The sequence below is a fragment of the Mustela erminea genome, chromosome 8 (genome assembly GCF_009829155.1).
Source record: "Mustela erminea isolate mMusErm1 chromosome 8, mMusErm1.Pri, whole genome shotgun sequence".
Lineage (NCBI taxonomy): Eukaryota > Metazoa > Chordata > Mammalia > Carnivora > Mustelidae > Mustela > Mustela erminea.
The window spans coordinates 34211869-34236728 of record NC_045621.1 but is presented as its reverse complement, the minus strand read 5'-3'; the positions used below and the strand labels follow the sequence as shown (position 1 = coordinate 34236728).

The window sequence follows — 24860 nt, the reverse complement described above, 5'->3', positions numbered from 1 at the left end:
GAGGCAAAAAAAAAAAAAAAAAAAAGCAATTAAAATACTTATCACATACTTGTTGCCAGTATATCTTCTCTACTGTATAATTTTTAAAGGTGTTACTATTGTAGAAGACCCTGAAATAGAGTCATAAATATGTATCTCTAGTGTGATAGAAATACAATTTTTAAAAACTAAATTGTACATTCTTGGTATGTACTTTTTGGTGTGTTCATCGCTGAGCTATTTTTTTTCCTACTCTGAAAAGCTATTTTGCTACAAGTCCGGTTCTTTTTTACTTTTAACCACAGGGAAGTCATAATCCCCTACTTAAATAGAAGCCAGTTACCATGGAAATCATTCTAATACCACTGAATCAATATTTTGATTTTGCTGACATTTAATGTAAAAAGACAAGATGGACTAAGATTCATAGAAGTCACTTTTCATCTTTGTTATAATTTTGATAGCTAGGAAAATTGTAAAGAAAACATATGCTCTGTAATGAACTTCAGTTAACTCCCAGTTATAAAGAACTGAGGATTCATAAAAGAACAATCTACATATTTATATGCTTTTGGCTTTGAGTGTACACATATACATGCATTTGGACTCGAGATTTTTTCCCCATCTCTCAACTGAGCTCTGATTCTCTCTCGTTATTGAAGTCATAACTTGGTAGAAGAGATGTGAATGTATCCAATTTTGCAATTGCCTTTTTTAAAATTAAGATTTTATTTATTTTTTTGGACAGAGAACATAAGCAGGGGTAGCAGCAGAAAGAGGGAGAGGAGCAGGCTCCCTACTGAGCAGAGAGTCTGTCGTGAGGCTTAATCCCAGGACCCTGGGATCATGACCTGAGCCGAAGGCACCCACTTAACCAGCTTAGCCACCTAGGCACCCCTGTTATTGCCTTTTTATTAAGTGTTCTGAAGAGCTGAAATGTACATCAGGAATCGCTGTAGAAATTGACCTTTTCTGCACTGGATCCTAGTAGCCCATCTGGTCTACTGACCATTCTCAGTAGACCAGACTCAGTAGACAGCTGAAGACATCTCAATCCATACTTAGAACTTCTTCTGAGAAGAGATGCTGAGCTTGGACCTCGTGTTTAATAAGCCTCATGCCAATCAAGTAGTTTTCCACACCTCACTTAAGGCTTTGTGCAGCTCTAATTCAGTCACTCTCTCCTCTCCTGTCCTCAAAGAAATAAAGATAATAGAGCTACTGTCTTCTGTTTGATAAGTAGTTATTTGAAACCCTAGATCTTCAGATGGTGAAGGGATCTGAAAGAATTAAGAGCTGCTCTCCCTCAGGAATTAGGTAGCTAAGGCATCTCAAATGAATGGTAATCAGCTCTGCTTTTAAGACAACTAAATCACCACTCAAATGTTTCTGTTGTGGGACAACCATCCTGTATTCTGCATGCATTCACTTGGAAGACCCCAGGCCTCCCTCATGAGAGACAGGCTATTCTGGAGGTATGTTATCCTGCTTCCAGAAGTTTCCAGCTGTACTACAGTGCTTGATAACACATTCCTTCGAGAATACTTTCCTTCTCTGTTTCATCTTTCCCTCCCCCTTTGGGAGGTCCTTGTATTTCCCCTTGATTCTTCAATATTTCTAGATTACATTGAGGCCCATATCAGTTAGAGACTGGTGTTCTAAATCAGTAAACTTCTTTTGTAAACAATCTAATATCACTGGCTGTGTAGTTTTTGGCAAGAAAGGTAGGAGAGGGAGTACTTCTGGAAATAAGATCAGAGAAAATACGGAGAAATGAAAGACACCGTGTAACAACATCAGGGGAAACCTAAGAACAACATTTCAAATTTACAAAAGCAGATCTCTAGGGCCCTTTAGTGTATTAAGAAGTAAAGGAAACACCTAACTTATTTCTACAAGCATCGATGTGTTACCAGTTGAAGGACATGCTGGTGACTTTGAATCAGGAGAGAAAGGGGTCTTCCAATCTACTCTTAAGGCAGTAGAGGAACAATAAAGAGTTGCACCAGCAAAGACACAGACATGCACACACACACACGTTCATGTCAGTTTCATTCATTATAGCAAAACTGGACCAACCTAAGTATTCATCAAGGAGAAAATGATTAAATAAAGTGCTGTGATGTATAGTTACCTTCTTAAAAATGGTGTTTCTTAAATTGAATGCCATGGAAAATAGTCACAAGAATAAACAAAAAATAAAACACAAAACTGTATGCATCATGATTTCAGTTTGGGAAATAGGCACACACATACACGTTATTCACACATGTACTCGCATGCATATGCACAGAGTCATGTTTTTACGTGTATGCATAGTAGGAAAACAGCCTCAGTGGAGACTGTCCATGTAGAATGCATGGATGAGCGCCACCTCTGAGCACGTGTTTGTATTCCTCAGTGTGCACTGAAGCTTCTGTTTTGGCTCAATAGGCACCAGGGCATGGATACAGGGGATAGAAGAAATGAGGTTGATGAAAGAGATGTGACATGCCTCATGGGCACCCCATCTCATGGACTAGGCTTAAGCTTCTGCTGAAAGATTAGACCAGAAGATGAGGAAACCTTTATGAAAGACTCGGGAGCCCACATGGCAAAGATACTCTCCCAGTTGAGGAAAGGACCACCTTGGCTTCCACTCCCAGCTGCAAACCACTGTGAAACGAGGTATACTGGGGACTTGGGGAAGCCTGCTGTGGAGAATGTCAGGGACAGACAGTGTGAGAGAACAACTAATGGACCTGGCGGAGGAGCCATTTTCTCAAGGTGACCCCCCGCAGCACAGAGAACCCCAAAGTGCTTTCTACAACTAATCCACAAAATCTGAATGAACTTGTATGCAAGCACACTTGAGACTGCCCTCTCTCCAAGGGACTCTCGGGACAAACTCAGGAAAGCTGAAACTTCCTTATTCCAGGAAGACTAAAGAGCTAGTGACATCTATGATTAACCTGAGCTAATTGATACTCACAGGCCAACAGGAGGAGGAGAGGGTTTTGCACATTTCATAGCTGAGGAAAAACAGAGGTATGGGTAGAATTTACAGATCGGGAGTGAAGTAGGCATTGAAATATATAGACGGTGTGTGTGTTCATATTCACCTGAAGAACTCCACCACAGTGTATGAAATCGTGATTTCTAAGAATGATTACAATTTGCCTTCTGTATATTCTTCTGCTTGACCATATTCCCCTAAGAATCACATCATGCTTCTAGAAGCATCCAAGTGATCCTAATCGAAGCAAGAAAATATCAATTTTAGATTTTTTTTTTTCCAAACAATTTCCCAATGCTCTGCAGTTCTAAGGGGGTAAGAAAACACACACACTGCCTTCCCTTTCTGATAATATAAATACATCTTTCTGGGTGCCCTTTGTTGACATCTTCATAAAAGGCCTCCTCCTCTGCACCGCCCCTGCCTGGGGCTCCGGGGAGACAGAGGCAGGATTGGGAGACTCGCGAGGAAGGCAGGAGCATGCTGACCCCACACGTGTGAGGCCGCTCTCCCGGGGAGCGACACGCGTGTTACCTTCGGGGCGCTCGGGGACCTTCCCGCTCTTGCCGGGCGCCGTGCTGTTGACCGTCTCCGACGACGTGCTCAGCTTGGTGCTGGGGTCCCGCTTGGGCTTGGGCGGCGGCTGCCTGCGGGAGCCACAGCTGCTGTCCTCGTCTGTGCCCCCGACCGAGTGCAGGGACTGGGACCTCACGGAAAAGCCGCTGGAGCAGGGATGGGGAAGTCTGTCCTGAGGAGCAGGCATCGTCATGAATCCCATGCGGAAATGTTTGCCCGCGTAACTTCCTTCGTGGCCCCGCCCCACTTCGCCACCTATGCTGTAAAACAAAGCAGAGCCAAGTCCGTGAAGGTGAAGTCAGCCGGCACCCGCCAGGTCACAGGGAGGCACACGAGCCTCTCTATCCTAGGGCAGAGCTCACGTGTTAACTCTAGCCTGGGGAAGCAACACGTGCCTTGGCGCAAGAACGTTCTGTGCTTTTGCATTAAATATGACGGTAAAGCAGATATAACCTGATTATATCGAGAAGTCCTCACACTCATTTCCAGACGTCCTAGTACCCTGGTATCCAGATACTCTCAAAATAGTGTTCTAAAGGAAAAGAAAATACTGCAGTAGCATATTGGATCTTCAGTTGCCTTTCTTTAAGGGAAATCTTGTTGGGGGGTGCTTATAAAGCAAACAAGAGATCCATGACAATGACTCACAGAATGTCTTTTGACACATGACTGAGGTCAAGTGGGCAGCACCTGACACTATTCTCCACCTCATTAAGTCAACCCTAATGTCACCTGGTTAACACAGCGAGAAAACAAAGCAGACAAAACAAAATAAAACAAAACAAAACAAACAAAAAAACAAAAACCAAAACAACAACAACAACAATAAAAACAGCAGAAGGCTTACTGTTACCAAAGACAGGGAAGAGAGAGAGACAGGAGGAAGTGAGACAGGAAGGGAGGATGTGGCAAGGAAGGAAGGAATTACCAACCTCTGTTAGTTCTCCAGAAACCTTCAGTTATACTAGAATTAAGCAGCATAATAGTAAACCTTCAGTTATCTCAGAATTAAGTAGCATAATAGTAAATAAAGAGGTGTAGTTAAAATATCAAGCGAGCCTGGGATAGATCTAAATACCTCATAAATAGAATATGCAAAGTTTATCAATACAAGTTTCTTAAGTTTTAGGTGCGAAAGTCTGGACAAAAGTTTTGAAATATAAGAAATCTCTCTCAGTTTGAAGCTCAGAAAGTTATAAAAGAAATAACTCTTGGGCTTTTCTCTATGTTATTAAGTAATGGCGACTTCTTTAGGAAGAAAAAGGACATGAATGTCAAGGAGAATTTTTTTTAAAAAAGAGCTTTTTTTCTAGAGTTTTCCCAATTTCCCCATTTATGTTTATCCATCAATAGAGTAAACAAAAAGAAACATTGTTGCAAATTATTCCACTGATTTTCTTATACAGAAATAAATTATAAAAAAGTCACCCTGATTGGAACTAGAAGGTATTATGCTTAGCGAAATAAGTCAATCAGAGAAAGACAACTATCATATACTTTCCCTGATATGAGGAAGTTGAGAGGCAATGTGGGGGTTTGGTGGGTTGGAAAAGAATAAATGAAACAAGATGGGATTGTGAGGGAGACAAAGCATAAAAGACTCTTAATCTCACAAAACAAACAGGGTTGTCAGGGGAAGGGTGTCAGGGAGAAGGTGGTGGGGTTATGGACATTGGGGAGGGTATGTACTATGGTGAGTGCTGTGAAGTGTGTAAACCTGGTGATTCACAGACCTGTACCCCTGGGGCTAATAATACATTAAATGTTGATAAAAAAGAAGAAGAAGGAGGAAGAGGAGGAGGAGGAGATGATTTAAGATCTATTCTCATTAAAAAAAAAAAAAAGTCGCCCTTAATATATAAATTTTGGAAGGCTGTTGAATCAACTTTTCCAGACTTAAGGTTATTTAAACTTTTTTTTTAACCTTAATTTTGGCTGACTCTGCCCTTGTAACATGATGAAATTCAAGCTAAGGTTTTGTAATTCTCTGTATTGTATCGTTCATAGCATTATAATGTGTGTCACAAATTTTACATTCCTGCAGGAACAATAATGTAAAATGAGTTAGTGTGTGTGTGGCTTTTTTTTTTTTATTTTCTTTCCCTCTTCACTGGAGGACTTAGCAAATTATATGACCAGGGTAGATAGAGCCAGAAAGGATTCAACAAGAACCTGAAACCGATCCTGGCATTAAATTTGGATGACAACTTGCCAATCAGTCAAAAACATTGTTTATATTTATTTCTTTTTTTTATGAATATTTTGAGTGGATATTCAGACACTGGATATGCCATCTTTGCGAGATGAAATAAAGATGACAGGAAGCGGGGCACACTAACCTGAGCAATGGATATCCAGAAGCATGAATGAAATCAAAGGGTTGCCTGGGTGGAGCTTTTCACATCATTATAGTAAGCATCTTAAGCCTGGGCAGTGTTTCCACATATTTTATTTTCTGTGCTATCTTCAAGAACATATTTTATTTTCTGTGCTATCTTCAAGAACATCCCTCAAAAACCAAATGGAACTTCCTCAAATGGAATGGTTTAGGAAAAACCATTAAGAACTTAAGACGGAATAGGAGTGGTGGAGGACGGGGATGGGTGTGGTGGAATGGAAAGTTTTCTCTTTGATTTGTGATAATTATAACCTTCATTTTTCTCATAGATACTTGATTTCATTTAACTTTACCCAATCATTTTGCATCCTCATTGTTTCTTTTATTTCTGTTGTCATATCACTGAACAAAAAGTGCTTTAAGGATTTATTTAGACAGTCATCTCATTCCGAGGACCATAGCCAAGTGAGAGGATTTATGTGTGTGTTAATGCACATAGGCATTTATGAGATAGTTACTAGGAATAATTGTATCAGCAATTTTTCTGTTACTTTTGACCTAAATAGAGCCTGTGCCTTTTTTTCAGCCAGATAATTAGCTCTGCTGCTTCATTTCAAAATTGCATTTTTTCAGCATTAAACAATTTCATCTCTAACTCTGAATGCTTTTGTCCATATATGTCCATGCATGCGTGTACACACACACACACACACACACACACACACACAGATATACACACATTTCTTCCAAAGGGAAATTTAATGTATACTTCAAACAATAGTAGGTCTGAGTTGCAGTTTAATTTGACCTTATTGTAAATGCAGGGTAAAGGAATGGGACTAAAATAAGTAAGATACAAAGACCACTGTTCAAGGCAAGGTTAAGGGTACGCAATAAAAGGTTTGTGGTACATCTAAGTTCAAGACCAGTGAAGATGATTAGTCTAAAGCAAACCAAAGATTGTGGAACATAGCAGACAACTAATTTCTGAATTTATTGTAGGAACATGTGGAGTTTTAAAAATATGCAGATTCCAGGACCCCCACTAAAGACAACTACTGAATCACATCTGTTGAGTCAGAACCTCTGTAGGTATAATCAATAAGTCCTGTTTTTAAAAACTATATCCAGACATTTCTGATGTAGCCAATCCAGAGACCTCGCAGAAACATTAAGAACAATAGTTAGAGCCATTAATGAGCAGACATCTGTTATTTAGAAACAGCCAAGTAAAAAAAAAAAAAAAAAAGAAAAAGAAAAAACAGCCAAGTAAACACAAATATTAGAAAGTGGGACAAAAGAGACTTGCTGGCTACCAGTAAAATATCACAAATAGAAAAAGATACAATTTATTATTCAGATCTTGTTAGTTATCCTGCAGTAATAAACAATCACTGATCCTTAGTGCTTTACAACAACAAAGATTTATTTCTTGCACTCATTAATTCGGTTGACTATGTATTAGCTGTGACTCTCATGTATAGATCTTCTTCATTCTAGGATCAAGCCTCTCCTGGGATATGTCCTTATGGCAGAGGGAGAAGGACTCACTAAAACCACAGAGTGTTTCTTAAAGCTTCTGCTCAGACATGACAGATAATTTATCATTCACACTCCATTGGCTAAAACCAGTCTTATGGCCAAACTTGATGTCAGTGGGGTAGGGATAGATTCTCCTCCCAACAGGAAAGCATTGCAAGTTACATGAGAGTGTGTGAGGATGCAAATCCTCTACAAATACTGGTACAACAGCTGTGATGTATGCAACAGAGATCTCCCATTAAGAAAGAATATGCCACGAGAAATGAAGTTCACCCACTTCCAATAATCCAGTAGTGATTATGGGGAACTTGTATTTTCTGTCCCTGTAATCTGGGCTCTAATTTAGAGATCCTATTCTCTAAAGCAGGGCACACTCCTTCTAGAAGACATAGGAAGTGTTCCATTGAGCAACAAGCCATATCTGTCTCCTGGGTAATTTGAACTCCCTTTGTAGTGGCCAGCAAGCCAGAACACAAGTCTCCATTGTGGACAGCTCTTTGATCCAATCAGCTGAAGGAGGCAGGGCTGCTGCCACATGATGGCGTAGAAAGAAAAATGTGTGGAACCCTTTTTGAAACTCCCTTGTCCAATTATGATTTTGAAGTACAGTCCCATGCAGCAACCATGGCCCAAAAAGGATTTGGTTACCAGGGGTTCCAACTTTTCATGGGAGAGATTAGTCTCACCACCAAGTAAGCCACTGAGACCAACAGAGGTGTTAGCTGATGGTGACAGTGAGGTGAATTTGAAACAAATGGTTGGGGGGGGCGGGGTGGTGGGTAATGAGTATCAGTTACAGCCTCTATATGATACAGTGATGAAGGCTTTATCAGTTACAGCCTCTGTATCAGTTACAGCCTCTATATGATACAGTGATGAAGGCTTTAGTTTATTATTTCTAACTTTTCCTATAAGGTTCACTCAGGAAGAGCCCTGAGGGAGCATGAAACAGCTGTCCCCCAAACCTGTAAGAAAAGAGTGTCTGCTGAGGAAAAGGGGTGAATTGTGATAGCCATGAAGCCCTGTGGCTCACATCTTCCTCAAGAGAAACTTCTCTAAGGACAGTAGCTGATAGCCACCAACTACAAAGTCTTCAAATCTGTGGCAACATATTAGTCAAGGTCACTCTGTCCCTAGAAATTTCCTCCCCAATAGCTGAGCATGATGTGGAATGGAACCAGGTGATTTCTGCCCAATGTGGGAGTCCTTTCTGGGCAGTCTTGGGTCTGAGTGCTGCTTTTGGCTAGCAGAGAATTTCCCACAGCTTCACCATGATAGGAGGCTCTTCCTATCCCACTACTTCTCCTTTAGCAGATGCCATGCCACATTGTGACCTGAGGCCTGTCTTACCTATTCTTGTCCCCTCCCCATAATTCCAGGCATCCTTCTCAATAAACATATCCTAATTCTTTGTGTTTGTTTTTTTGGAGAGAGAGAGAACATGTGTGCACACACACGAGGAGGGGAAGTGTCAGGGTTAGGGAGAGAAAGAATATTAAGTAGGCTCCATACCCAGTGTGGAGCCCAACACGGGGCTGGATCTCAGGACTCTGAGATCATGACCTGAGCCAAAATCAAGAGTTGGACACTTAACCACCATACCCACCTAGGTGCCCCTAAATCTCTCACACTTCTAACCCCACTCAGCTTGCTATCTGCTTTCTAGAGGGCATGAACTGACTCATGTGGGAATAATCACACAATCAATGAAACTGAGAAACCAAAGAAGAGGGAAGAGAAAGCCTAAAAACAAATGTGCGACCCCAGAAATTAAAAAAAAAAAATGCCTGGGAAAATAGGGCACCCTCTTGTTTCAGACTGAGCATTTAAATGGTGGTTGGGGAGGTAGGACCAACTCCACTGCAGGAATACTTGGCTGGAAGTGAAAGTTACGTGGGCTGAAGAAAGCAGAATTTTTTTGCAATAAGACTCTACCACTCAAGATAGATGAAGCCTGACACATCTCATGTTATAAAAATAAAAATAAGTTTCATAATCCTGAATTTAAACAAGTATGCTTTTTCCTCACACGATGAAGACGGTGTTGCAAGATCTGGGTGTAGATTAGTTTTTCCAATATAAAACAAACAATGAAAAGCATTGCTTAAACCAAAGAAGGTTATTTCCCAGAAGTAATTGATAAAATGTTTGGAACTTCTCTCCCAAACAAATTATCGGCTCAGGCGCAGGTCCGACATCTGTGCTCTGGAATCATTGAATTATGAACTCCATCCCCTGTTCCATCATTCAGAAACCAAACAGCAGTAGCTTTTGATCCTTGGGACCATTTCTCTATCTGTTACATAGTAGTACTGGCTTCAGGGATTGCTGAATTTTGTTTATGGGATTTTCATTTACCTGGTAATACTGTGTTTTTAAAGGATGGTATAAGGAGTTATATTACCTCAAGAAACTGACCACAAAGTCAAAACAAAATCCTGCGTTCAACTCAAGTTATCAAGATAAACTAGACAAATGCAGTCCTCATGCTCTCTTGACTTCCTTCAATACTTGCTTCAGTTTTTTAAAGCACCTGTTGATCAGGACAGACAAAGGCATAAAATGAGAACTTCAAAACTGCTATGACACTGTTATTCAACAAAGAGTGTTACTTGTCTCACTGTCTTCTTGAAAATCCGTCAACATTAATGTTTTGTATCTCCTTCTGAGGACTGTCACCTTCCAGAGATGAAAAACACAACCCCTGAGAAGGGCAAGCTAGCAAGGTGAGATGTCAACTCTCAAAATGACAGAGGCATTGCTTCTGTGTGTGATTTTGAAGCCAACATGCCAATATTTCATAACAGAGACTTCCTTGAGAACCACTGGAAAAAAAAAAAAAAAACAACAGAATCCCATTCCATAAGGATTCCAGATAGAAAGATAGATAGATGGAGATAGAGATTGATAGAGAGATGATGATAGATAGATAGACAGATAGATAGATATAAATAGATAGATGAGAGAGAGAAAGAGAGAGAGCAAGCAAGCACCATTTATATAGTCTAGGAATTTGGAATACAAACTGAAGGGTCACCTAGGAGTTTGTTGCTTGGATTTTACTTTTTCTGAAACAAATCTGAGGACCTGATCTCAAAACTTCTTCTCCAACACTGATGCACAATCTAGTATATTTCTACCTTCACAAACTTCTCAATCACCTGGATTTTCTGATGTTGATTCTTCAAAAAAATTATATTTATCGGGTATCAGAAAAAGGGGACATTCAACCATGAAGTAAATGGGGAGGGGTGAGAATCTGAAAGAGGGATGGAGGCTATGGCTCTAAAGGAAATAATAAAATTTGCCCGTAGGCAAGTTGACTACAACCAACTAATTATTGAAATCTTTCATGTCAGACATTTTATGATGAATGAGTACAAGGAAATTAATATTCAGACTTGACTCATTAAAATTATGACTTAAAAAGTTTGTGTTTGACCCTGCCTCCCTCTTGCCTTCTCTTCAGATACACAAGACCAGATGATGAAGACACCATCCTGTCTACCCCACCAGAGGGTCTTTTGCTCCAAAACTCCATCCTTTTCTCCTTCAACACTGGTCTCTTCTAGGTATCATTTTCAGCTAAAATAATCTACATACAAGAAAAGTTAGGCATAAAATAAGCCAAGAGGTTAGTGTATTACATCTTTTTTTCTATTTTGACAGTAATACACCTCAGCCAAATATCAGATTTTGAGAGGCATCATTAATTGTGTTTTTTGGCAGATGAAACTCATCCTGGTGCCGCTGCACCTTTAGGATTACAAGGAGCTGTTCACATGTACTCACCTCAAGCTTCATGAGGGCAGGTATCCTGCCTTCTTGCTCCCTGCTACAGTCACTAGCACATTGTAAGAGCTCAAACACATTTATTTTGTGAAGGAAAAATGAATAAAGTAAATAAGCCCACTGTGAAGATAGCCAGAGATATGGCTTAGTTAGGGAACTTGGTGGAGTTTTGTCATCTGTACTTCTCAGAGATTTCTTCCTCCTCCTGGGAGTGGAAATTCCTGTGTGGAGACGGTCCTTTTCACTCAGACCCAACCAATCAAACAGTAGATAGATTCCCTATGGCACCAAGACTAGTGTAAGGACTAACAAATGCCTCAAGTCTGTCCAACCAGAGGAAACCCTGGGCACTGTGTGTGATCCCAGACCTGCCTCATCCCTCTTAGCACCATGAAGGAAGATTGGTTGCACCAGGTCTGTGGCATTGTGGAAGACCTGGATCTGGTTATCTCTGCAGCTACGTCAATCCTAGGACCCTTCAGTTAGATGAACCACTAACTTCCACTGTGTTGAAGCCAATAATAGTTGGATCTTTTGATCTTTGCTTGGGAAAAAGTCCATAGTGAACCAGTAGAATGAAGCAGTTACTACATAAATGCTATTGGCTAAATTAAGTTAGAAAATGCAGTGACGTCATTGCAAAGAAAGAGATGAATGTATCCTACTTCTTTCTTGCTTGAAAATATTCTTAAAAATATTCTTCCTATTTCACACTGTAACTGGGGGTAATTAACTACCTTATATGTTTGCCATATATATATATATATATATATATACACACACAAATATATATATATATAATATGTGTATATATATATATATTTTTTAATCATGCAGTATACTTTGATGTGGAAACTTGGTTCCAGTAAAATTGTTTTCATATATTCTTTCAAATTGTTCATTCACCAACACCCTTAATGTCTTCTTTGAGTCTCGCTTGCTTATTCGAAGCCATAATCTATGGCTTTCTTGCCTTGGGCTCAAATATTTATTCTCAGCCCTTCTTATCCTCAGTGATATCTATTTTTTACATTTGTGCTCCTAATATCTTAACTCTGAGATTTTTTTTTTCAGACATTCATTTCTTGTGTCTGGCTATTTATTGATTCTTCTTAGATCTCAAGGTCAAGTGTTAAAAATGGAATCTTTACACACTTTTTTGTTAACTGCTGTGGTGAATTATTATAGAAAAACAAAGCAAAACAAAACACAATAAAACAGGGGGGAAAAAAACTGTCCCAAAAAGATGGTGTGAAATTTCCATTGCTTCAGATGTTATACTTAAAGTTGATATTCTTAAGCATCAAATATGTTATTTCTCCTTGCTAAACTTTTTCAACTCTACCCCTAATTTGATACTTCAGAAAGAATATAAGATACATAATCAACCAGTGACTAACTCTGTCCTTTGAAGTAGGAGTCACATGCTTTCTGAGCCTCAATTACCTTTATCTTTGAAATGATAGAAGTACTCTACAAGGTTGTTATAAGAAATTAAAATAAGATAAAAATTTCAAAGTCACCTAGCAATGTGGCCAGTACAAGCAGAAGCTGGACAAATATTAATTTGCCTTCCCTACCTTCCTGATTTGCCAGGCAACTCTGTATCAATTTTTATCTTTCTGTACACAGATACAAAATAGACATCTTAATGATGAGTTTCCACTCCACTGCACCATAAAGGGAAACATACTCTTACTACATCAATGCAATTTGCTTATTTCTCTAAGTGGGCTTTGACAGTAATTGTCAGAATACATACCTCCAAATGCAGATTAGGAAGAAAAAAAAAAGAAATTTGCTCATAAGAGAAGGAAAAAGAACAAAAATAATTAATTTTTTCTGCCATAATTATTGGTTGGGCATAATAGAGATTTCAGCAAATCTATTGAATGAATTTATGGCTACTTGTCATAAAACTTTATGATAATTTAAGATTCTTATGAAAGTTAGGATTTAGGGTAATCATGGCTAGGGATATATGCTTGAAAAACAAATACGACATTTTTATCACAAAGTACTCATTGCCAAAAGTTTGAGGTTGATATTGTTGCCTATTAATTTCATGCTTAGTCATAACGATAAGGCATAGGACATAATAATAAATGAATAAAATTTAAAAATAAAAATAATAAAAATGAAGTTAGAGCAAGAGTAGAGAGATTTTTTTAACCTTTATCAAAGTTATAATGCTTATTAAAAAGTAGGCATAGAACATTCTATGGAACATCTTTCAGAGACTTATTTTTACTTAAGACATGACAACTGCTTTTAAGATTAACATATGTTATTATCTATGGCACTTTGGAATTTAAAATTAAAATATTTCTTATGCCTGTACATAAATAAGACTTCTTTACTCCTTAAAGTGTCATGGCTTGAAGAAGAGAGGGTATATGGAAAATTCAAATCAAATCATGATATTCAGCTTCAACTTAGAACATAGTTTATAGAACTTCACATCGTGGGAGATCTTTTCCAAAAATTCAACCAAAGACGGGGAGGTTCTAGAAAATATATTTTATTTGTGTCTTCAAAACTGACATAAGCTTTGAATGTGCTTTGAGAACATGCCAAGTTTATACAAATGAGTTTAGCTAACCATATGTGGCTCATTTTTTCAACCTTGGCATGGAAGCTGGAAATACAAAATGTTAACATTTAATGGCCTTGAACCTCCTGAGCAGAAGGGGCTAACTCAGTGCCAGTTTAAAGTATAATAGTTGGTTTGGGATAATATTGACAGAGGAAGTAACAATTCTCTGTTGAGGCATTCAATTCATCTACTCGCTATTTATTCAAAAAGTATTAGGACCCCTACTCTTTGGCACTGACCAAAGTAGAGCAGTCAGGGTCCTCAGGGAAGCACAGGCTACAGAAACAGCATGAGTTCAGCACCATGTGGTCAAATGTGCTTTGAGAGGAAGTACAGAGCTGGGAGTGGAAGAACAGGTCGTGAGGCCCTAACCACAACGGAGGGGCTGGGAAGTCCCATAGGAGGAAGTGGCTTTGCTCCTGACCCAGAGCGTGAGTCAAACTTAATCAGAAAAGGGAGAAAAGCAGGGAGAAGATAATGTATGTGCTGACTGAGGATCTAGATAAACTGAAAATTAAACAGGTCTTTGGGCAGAACTTGATCAAAACTCTTTGTTTTCTACTTCCCAAGGCTAGAACGATGTCTAGCCCAAAGAGGTCACCCAGTAAATATTTATTAAAAAAATCAAGGGAGAAATAGGTGATTGGAAAAGTTTGAGAGTAACTCCTAGGTTTCTTAAACATCAGGATGGATGATAGTGTGTTTCAATGATATTCTGTACTATTTCCTCCTTTCCTTGAATGGCCATTTTCTTAATTTATGATGAAGGAAAAAGGAAAAATCTGTGGATCCTCAAACGCTATTAATTCCTGTCCTTATTATAAAAGTTAATAATTTGAATTCAGGGATCAGCTTAATCCCCTCCTCTCCATCTCCACTGGCCTGCTTTGGTTTAGATGCTCATCATTTCTTGGCTAAATTAATGCAATTGCTTCTTAGCTGATCTTTTTCCACAGTGCTGCCAGATTATCCTTGTAAATGCAGATTTGCTCATGTCACTCCCTAAATTAAAACTTTTTGATAGCTCTTCCATTTCTCCAGATTATAAGTACAAACTTTCATGTAACACGCAAGGTCTTTCAAGATTTGGATCTCATGCCAAGTCTCATCTGTAACCTTTTCCCCCCTTTGATTTTAAGATTATTCTAATAAAATGTGTTCTCATCTTCACTTTGTTCTGGATTGTTAAGTCTAAAGTAAAGTTCAAGATCAACCACGTGCCAAGTGTGGCAATGAGTCTTGAGGAGACAGACAAGTTAAATCATGACCTCAATTAGCAGTCACACTGCTGTCCCTCTGAACTTCTTCCTTTGGTCAAATCATGTTTTAAGACCTAATTCAGATGTGGTTTCTTTAAGGGAGGTTCCCATCATCCGCCAGTGTTTTGTTTTGTTTGTTTGTTTTTGCCTCCCTTATGGGCTGTCACAGGGTTCTGTGCTTCTCCATATCACAGCACCTCCTTTATGTCACTCATGACTTGTCTTCTGTAACTTGATCTCCTCTATTGGTCTGTGAGCCCCTTGAAGGATAGAACCTAAATTATTTGCAGCAAGCAGAAAGCAGATAGGGATAATGGAAGGGAGGGGAAGATATGACCCATGAAAAATTGCTCAGTATTTTCAGAAACGTTCTCTTCTTTAATTTTTTTTTTTTTTTTAAGCTAGGCATTCTCAAACTATCATTGGAGAGAAAAAAAAAAGCTGAAAGGACACTATGAGACTCAGCTATGATTATTCAATAATTATTTTCACTGTTAGGACAAAATGGAGGTTACTAATAGCCTCCTGTTGTATTGTTTGTAGATAATTTGGTTGCCTGAGATAACACAGTAAAAGCCTCTAAACTAATTTTTATTTAACAAATCCCTGGGTTATGTCTAATTCTTCTTTAACCTTGTAAAATATCTTGATTAACAGACATAGCATTCTAAATATGCATAGCCAATAGGCTTACTCTCCAGCATGTCCGCACACTTACGTTCTGGACACTGAATGGTAACTGTGTACTTATGAGAATCAGTTATGTTTGCTGTCAAACCTGCTTTTATCAAGGGTGTTTTTGTCATAATTATATAAGTAAATATTATGTAAACCAAAGGAATGTGAATGTGAACAATTAGTGAGACTTTCGCTGAGAACTCTGTTGAAAAACTATGTTGATTGCTTTGAAGATGCTCAATAAAAGGAGATTTCCTAAAAAAAAAAGTCTAGGTGGATAGCTGGATATGCTGAGATTAAGGCAAACCTGTTAAATCTAAAAGGACTCTGAACTGTGTTTCTGTTTCCATATGTTTTTAAATTTTGGCTCCACTTTGAAGAAATTGTAACTGCATTTAAAAAGTGAAACTAGTGGGTACATTTTAAGCATGAAAGTTTTATGGAAGTCTAATTAGGAAAATGCACACAAATAAAAGACTCTATTGCATAATTTGGTAAATAATGTGTATTTGCAACCTTAAATTTTAAAAAGAGTTTTATAGGTGCTTACGTATTTCTCTTTTTAAGATTTCTCTATTTTTTTTTTACTTTATGTTTAATCAGTCTCAATTATATTAGTTCTTCAAAATTTACATTCTATAAACAAATGAGCAAGCATAGAACCTGGTGCATAGGAGAGGCTTGGGAAGTCTCAAAAAATGTTGGTTTCATTCCTCCCACCTCCCCCCAAAATTACCCAAGACTCAAAGATAGTTGGTTCAGAGGAAGTTATTTTAGAGATAGTCATTGACCAATAGAAAAATCAAATTTTCCTTGAAGTATAATTGTATAAGTTCAAAAAAAAAAAATGCAGAATGTTAATTTACTTACAGAAAACTATTTAAGCCATTGCATTCTTAAAGCACTTTGGAAAAGGAGCCTGGAAGGAGAACACATTTTCCTAGTGGTAATTGTATGTAAAGAAATATTCTCCATTGAGGAAAGAGCCAGACCACTAAAGAAAGCAGCAGATGTCATGCTCTTCTGTACCATTTCAATATGTTATCTTCTGAGAAGGTACATGTCAGTAGTTGGATACCTAGTGACTCTCCCAGCCCAGATCATCGTGTATGACACTGCATTATCACCAAAAGCATCATCTGTGACACTGACATCATTTCTGAAAGCTTCTGATAATGTGCACAAAACTAGGAAAATACCATACTGGCAGAAAGGATTTAATAGAATCCAAAGCTACTTCAGGCATGAATTTCACAGACAGAAAGATGGGTTTCCCTGAGTCCGTAAAACATCCAAGTCCATAGCCGCCTATTCATTTAACTCTGGAGGAGAGATGACAAGATTTGCCAAGCAAAGGAAGACTAATGAAAAAGATTTAATGTCAGCTCTATCTCAAATGTATGGTATCCATCCCTCCCAAACTTTTATAACTTGCTCTTCTCTTGATATGGCATCTTAATATTATAATGGAATGATCCTATAAATTTGGGGGGCAAAAGAGATCTCAAAAACTTTGTAGAAAATACCTCTAGATGCAAAGTATTTGAGCACAGTGAAATGCTACTTGCAGAAAAATTTTGCAGTTTAAGTAGAGTTATGGAGTGAAAGGGGAAAATGAATTCTTGAAAGATCAAGAAATTCTAGATATGCATTTACAGAATAATTGTGGAAATGATCTATCAATGAATAAAATAGAGTGTTCTTGCATCTTTCATATCAGGCCAAGAATCATCCAATGTCTTTCTAAATAACATTCTTAAATTATCTGAATGCAACTGAAAGTTACCCTTGTTAAAAATGAATTTGATACTCTACTTACAAACGGTACACACCTCCATAGTGACTCTTTCAAAGATTCAAGACATCCTGGTTTTTGTAAATTCCCACCTAGGTCCTCAGCAGAACACTGCCAGGTCTGTTTCATGGAGAAAAGTTTTGCCCTCCAACAGGAGGCTCCTTTGCCTTTCCCCTTTCCATCTTTGAAGTTTTCCACATCTTTAGCTGTATGTAGCTTTTCTCGGTTTCTTGACTCAATCTCTCACTAGAATTTTCAATATAAAATTCTAATTCCAGAGTTGAGAAGATTTTTTTTTTTTTTTTGTCTATCCAGATTCTTCTTGATCTTGTTTTATAAAAGATTTTATTTAGGGAGACCTGGGTGCCTCAGTCATTAAGCAACTACCTTGAGCTCAGGTCATGATCCCCGGGTCCTGGGATCAAGTCCCTCCTCAAGCTCCCTGCTCAGCAAGGAGCCTGCTTCTCCCTCTGCCTGCCGCTCCCCCTGTTGGTGCGCTCACTCCCACACACACACTCTCTCTCCCCCTTTCTGCCTGGCAAATAAATAAATAATAAAATCTTTAAAAAAGAGATTTTATTATTTATTTGGGGGGGGGGAGCACAAGTGAGGGGAGAGGCAGAAAGAGAGGGACAAGCAGACTCCCTACTGGGCAGGGAGCCAGATGTACCCCAAGATCATGACCTGAGCCCAAAGCAAATGCTTAACTGACTGAGCCGCTCCCCTTGATCTTAGAACTGTTTTCACTATTCTTGACCACAGCTTCTTTTTGGAATGTCCCATTTTCTTTGGCTTCCCTGAAATCATCCTTCCCTATTTTTCATCTTTTTTCCTTGCTCCTGCTTAGTATCCTCACTGACTTCTTGCCCCTTATGTTTCAGTATAGGCCAAGCTTCTGTTGCCACATTTCTCCTTTCTCTGATTAAAAAAATATCATTTTTAAAGTCTTGAATGTTCTATCCTATTTATATTATTTCTTTTTAAAAAAATATTTTATTTATTTATTTGAGAGAGAAAAAGTGAGAGGGACAGAGAGAGCATGAGGGTGGGGGAGGGAGAAGCAGGCGGCCCGCCGAGCAGTGAGTACAATGTGGGGTTCAAGCCCAGGACTCTGGGATCATGACCTGAACCAAAGGCAGATGCTTAACCAAGGGAGCCACCGAGGCACCCCTATGATTTCTAAATCTAATATTCCACTGTCTCCTGCACTGTAAGAACTATCTTTGATCTCTCTCTAAAATGTTGGATATTTTCAAATGGCAATTCCTTTGATACTCCAGGTCAATATTAAACTCAGCATCATTTCTGTCCCTCTATTGAAACTTAGTCTTCAATAGTATCATTAGTCTATCAATCATAGAGAACAAAGCCTTCCAAATAATTTGACGCCAAGTATCTTTATATGTGTAAGTTCAAATGGTCAACAAATCTTTCCTCTTCTCCCTGGATTTCCTGTTTTCCAACCCATCTAGAAGGCTTATATTAACTTTCAGTCTTGACTACTAAGTGATATTCTTAATTGGATTCTCTACCTCAACTTTCCTTTATACTAATCATTAACCTAAAAAAAAAAAAAAAAAAATTTCCAGAAAAGAAATAGGAATACCTTACTTCCCTTCTTTAGAGCCTTTAGGTGTACCCAAAATAGAATCCAGTTCCTCTGTAAGGTAATTCAGGCTTTGCATGATCTGACACGGCCACCTTTCCAGTTTTGTCATATTACCCACTCACATAGTTCTCTCTCCTGGGAGCCCTTCCTCTTCAAACTACATGGCCATTTGGGGAAAAAAAAAAAAAAAATCAAGTCCATCTGGTTTAACATTGAATGTTACATCTTCCTGAACCTTTCGTCAATATACTCTCACTTCTTAGCTTGAATTTGTTTTGTATTATTTGTTACTTTCTGTCTTACATTACAGCTGTTATACACAAATATGAGATTCTAGAATTTTTGAGGATGGGGGTCAAACTTTGTGCATTCCTTTTTCTCCTAAAGCATCTGGGATGCCTCTATGAACATAAAAAGTAATGTGTAAATGTCTAGGGATTTAAATTTAACTAAGATGTTAATTAAAAGAAATATGTAGTGAACTATTTTAAATTAGTCCCAGGTATATTAAAGGGTTACAACTCTCTAGAAATTTTGCTTCACTAAAATAAATCTGGCAGACTAAAAAATATTTTTTTTTTAATAGAAGTTTGGTTTAGAAGGAAATGAAGAGATAAAATGAAACAGAGAGAACAAGGACATTATGTTGTCCAGAGACTCTCAACTTCTAAAGAGAACGAAGCTCAAGATCCACAACTGAAGAGTCAAACCCTCAACCCTCTTTTTCCCAGGAAGTACCTACAAAGTGGGGATAAAATTTATAATCTATGCATCTGCAGAAAAAGACACTAGAGATCACACACACAGACATACAGAGATACACAACACAGTGCATACACACGCTTTTCCTCACTGTCCAGGAGATTCTGTTTCTAGCTCTGTTCCTACAGCATCCTATGGCCACTAGGGAATTCCTTTATAAATACAGGCATTCGCCTTTGAAATGGGATAGTGATACCTTAACCCAAGGTCCCTCAGGAGGTTTGTGGGATTCAAATGAGAATGTAAAACAAGGTCAGGTTATATTTTCCTGTATAACAACAAAAATCATTTCACAAATCTTTCTACTAAACATAATACCTTTGCAAACCGATAAAGCCCAGAACAGAACTCCTCGGCATTTTCAAAGTCTATTTAAAAAAAAAAAAATGCCTGCAGTTCTAAAACCCAACCTTCCATCCCTCATTCATATAATCCAAGTGACATGTAAATGGGAATCGCTAAAGATACTACTTAAGAACCAAATCCTCATTCATGGATGCATTAGTCCCTCTAAATGGAGTGGCCGATGTGCTGTGTTTATACCCAACAGGCTGAACAACCACTTAATGCACCCAAATGGAATAATGTGATAGAGTGAAATATAGATGCTGCTGACGGCCTAAGCAGAGGCCAGAAGCTTGGCTCCCTATTTTCTTGGAGTAACTTTCCGGGAACGACTCACTTTCCCTGATTGGTTTCCTTCAGACGAAATAATTGAATCTAATGTTCTGTGTCAATGCAAGCACTTGGATTATTTGCTTTATGGTGCGGTCCTTAGGGGCTTCAGGGTCCGGTGTTAAAAATTTGTCTTTGATCAAGCCTCATCCTCTCCTACACATCTTTATTCATAACAAATTAGAAGCTATTATCACAGTATATTAGCAACAGTTTCAATGCCCACAGTGCATCTTAAAATAAAAAGAAACAATTTCCTCATTACAATGGATGCAGTATCTTAGTTGGCCTCATTATAATATTTATCATCTGTTATTTGTGGAATGTGAAAGCACAATGAGATGATGCCTTACCCTGGTGAAAGACACACACCCCTCAGGGCTTACAGTTTATTGGAGAGCACATTTAAATTCAAGCTCTACCTTGTTAAAATAAACTCTTCTTATGCACATCCAAGAGGACCAAGGAAATGTGACTTCATGGCTGCCTTATTGAAAAGGGAGTTTCTTATTTACTGAAGACTGGTACAATTTAAGAAGTGTAATTAACTTAAAGATTTCTTGGTAAAGTTCCCTACCACCACCTTACCCCCTTTAAAACTATCATTTGTGGGCACCTGTTTCAGTTTTTTCTTTAAGAGTTTGTCTTGGAAAATAATCAGATTTGAATCCAGATTGAAATCACCAAAAGAGATTTCACTATAACTCATTTAGTTAAACAAAAATGGAGGATGCAATATTATAAGTTTTAGACTAAATTGAGAATCCATATGATACAGTGTTAAATATACACGCATTCCCTGGCCACTCAATTTCTCCAAAACTTCTCCTCCAAGGTATTTTATTTCTTCCTATCTCAGCCACTGCTCCTATGGTCCGACCTGGGTCTTTTGATTCCCAATATCTTCAACCACAACCTCAGCTTAAACATCTGCATTATTGACCATCAGCATCTGTCTTTCTGACTCACTACCTCTGTTTGGTTAAGCTCAAGTCCCCTTTTGTCGCCTTTTGGGAACGTCCTATCTACTGGTTTTGCAATCTTATCTTTTCTGTGTTCCTCCTCAATAGCTTAAATATTGTCTTTCTGAACACAGCTTATATTCCAGGACAAATCGTTAGTACAACTCCCTGGCACATACCCTCAATACCTTTGTCCTTGTACTGCAGTGTTAAAATGATGAACGCAGGCATGTCAGATGAGGAGTCATGGTCAGTCAGTTCAAGGTCATAGCAGGTGATGTTGTCATCCATATGTGCAAAGGGGACCCCAAGCAACAACAAGGTTTGATGTGTGGCTTCTCCTCCATCTTTTTGCCTTAGCTTCACCAGGTCAGTTTCCCTAAGATCCATTTAAGGGGACATTCCCTTGCTCAAATGGCCACAACAGCATTTGATTTAAAAACATTTTATAATGTGTCAACACCCCACATATTCCATCTTATTTTCTACTTCTACACTTGCCAATATCCATTCTCTGCTGATGATCTCCACCAAAAATACAGACACCTGATTAATTAATGAATATCCAATTAAATAGTTAAACTCATAATTACTGAAGACCTATTTGGTCAAGACAGAGTGCTAGGTCCTAGTCATTCAACAGAGAACATGATATTTCTCTTTCCCAAACTTGGAGCCATGTGATCAAGGTGGTACCATGAAGAAAACAGTGATGTGGAAGAGAGAAACAGGGAAGACATCATCCAGATGGGACTGAGTGAGTAATTCATTCTTCTGGCAGAATGTACTCTTCTCATTTCTTCCAGTCCTACCTATCTTTTAAAAGCTAGCACCAATTCATTCTCCAGTAAGTTTCAAACCCCACTGTTTCTGAGAGCTGATTTCTCTAAACTTTTCTACTTCTTAAACCCACAGAAGTACAAACAGAATAGATTTCATTTCTCTAATTCATTTCATAATTTTAATTTTTTGTTCACAAACAAAGTAAAAGTTCCTAGAATGGTGAGGGAATCAGTGTTGTGTTTTATGTTTAATAAGCCCTCATGCAGTCCTGAACATTTAGGAGACTGTTTTAAGAGAATAATTGATCTATAAATATTTCCTTAAAGATTATCAAAATAAGCACATGTAAACATTATACAATGAAGAGCTTACACGAACACTATTACTTGAATTCTGCATGATAATCAATACAGTGCTTTGAATTTTTTTTGACCAACCTTAATGAATTTAGATGAAGTTATTGCATTGTTTTTGGTTGGTATTATTAGTTTTTACTAATAATAGCATAAGAAATACAGATGTAAATAAGTTCCATAGTTTTCTTTTGTGTTACACTGAACATCTTTGTAAAATCCAGGCAACGAGGACTGTCCCGTAAGGCTGGAGGTAAAAATGCAATTGCATTGTGTACGCAAGCTCTACAAACAGAAAAATCCAACTATTCCACCCTTCTTCCCACTCCACCTCAACCTCCTCAAAGCATAATGAAGAGGAATAGAAAATTATATTCCCTTAGACAATACCACCAATTTCAGCATAAAACAAAACAACAAATTCATACCTTGACAAATACATGTGGAATGCCTATTTGCAAATCATTTCTTGCAAACCTCTTTTATATCTCTGTAGGACCCAGTTTTCTGGAAGGAATGGAATTTTATATCTTGATATCTGATCTCTTCCTTCATAAGACAGAAGCAGGCTCTGAAGCAGAAAGGAATGGCTAATTGGGACGAGAAGAGAAATCCAGCAGAACTGGTCACCTCCGAGTAAAGCATTAGTGACTGAATTCACACGATGGGCAGGATTTGATGTGACCGAATGCATTATGGCAACTGATTCATTCTTGCCTTTTGAAGTCACTCTCAAAGTCAAGCAAACTAGTACTTCCCATTTCCCTGCAGAGCTAGAGACTATTCACAGTAAATCAGGTGACAGAAACTTTGGTTCACATCCAGTTTTGTGGGGAGACACAGTCAATGAGTAATATGTCCAGCTCAATGAAAGTCGATGACCTATGGGTCACATTCCCTCACATTAGGGGAACTGCCTGTGTTCCCACCAACTTGGATTTATAAACTGTTTTTTCTTCTGAAGAGTACTGAATGTTATCATACATTTTATGTGATGTGTTGCTGCAAATACACCTCCATTTTACAAATTAAATAACAATAACAAGGAATTAAACTAAAGAGAAGCATTGGAAGTAAGATTAGAGAGGCAACTGGAAATGTGAGCTTGATTTATGGCCATACTATGAGCTTGCTTTGAGTGGCTTGGGAAGTCATTGGGAGCTTTCTAGTTCATGCTGGACCCAATGACACTGGCTTGGCAGAGCCTCCTATATGCATATCTTTCCAACTCCAAAGTGACTTTACGGGGATAGCTTGAGGTCAGCCACAGTGGAAATATTTACATGGGGGGAACCAGCAAATGCCACAAATGAAGGTGTTTCTTTTTTCCCGATAAAGACAGTTATTTAAACTCTACACCATTGTGAACAGAAGAGTTACACGATATGGTGTGAACTAAGTTCTGAGTTAATAAAAGGAGTTGGGGGGACGCCTGGGTGGCTCAGTCCATTAATCAGCTGCCTTCACCTCAGGTCATGATCCCAGAGTCCTGGGATCAAGTCCCGCATCAGACTCCTTGCTCCGTGGGGAGCCTGCTTCTCCCTCTGCCTCTGCCTGCCACTCTGCCTGCCTGTGCTTTTTCTCTCACTCTAACAAATAAATAAATAAAATCTTTAACAACAACAACAACAACAAAATGACACTTGGGGTTGGGGTACGGGAACAAGAGAGGGATAGACCCGTTGGAAGTGTCCTGCACTAAAGCCAAAGTGAGATCTCCAGGACTTACGCTGGAGTGAATCTGCTCTCAGGAAAACAACCCTACCTGTTGTTTTGAGAAAGTATGAAAATCCACATCTTTGTATAAATCTCCCATTATTTTTCTGTCACCCACACTGTACATGTTAGATAAACATGACCATAAGCAGTCATCACTCTGCAGCTCCTAGTTCATGGCCCTGCACCAACCTGTGATTTTTCCTGACACCAGCACTGGTGCCCTCACTCTTTACCAATACATATTTGATGAATGGATTTTAAACACGCTTCAAAACAAAACAAAACAAAACAGAAAAGTTCCTATAAAAATATGCTATGGTGGAAGTCCCTACTTCACGCCACACCAAGGAAGTTGACAGGATGCATTGTGGAAGTAAACATCTAAATTATCAGAATCTTATACAAAATACCTGTATTTTTCAAGTGGCATCTTCATCACAATGCCCT

At 38.5% G+C, this 24860-nt stretch overlaps 1 protein-coding gene across 7 annotated transcripts in view; it reads right to left on the bottom strand.

The window, feature by feature from the left end:
• The window catches only part of NYAP2 (neuronal tyrosine-phosphorylated phosphoinositide-3-kinase adaptor 2), a 313460-nt gene that overhangs the window by 201482 nt on the left and 87118 nt on the right, over positions 1-24860 (bottom strand). For all 7 annotated transcript variants that reach the window (XM_032354996.1, XM_032355000.1, XM_032354999.1 and 4 more), the window contains one exon: positions 3509-3810. In XM_032354996.1, the coding sequence (XP_032210887.1) occupies positions 3509-3810 (302 nt within the window). The remainder of the gene's footprint in view (positions 1-3508; positions 3811-24860) is intronic.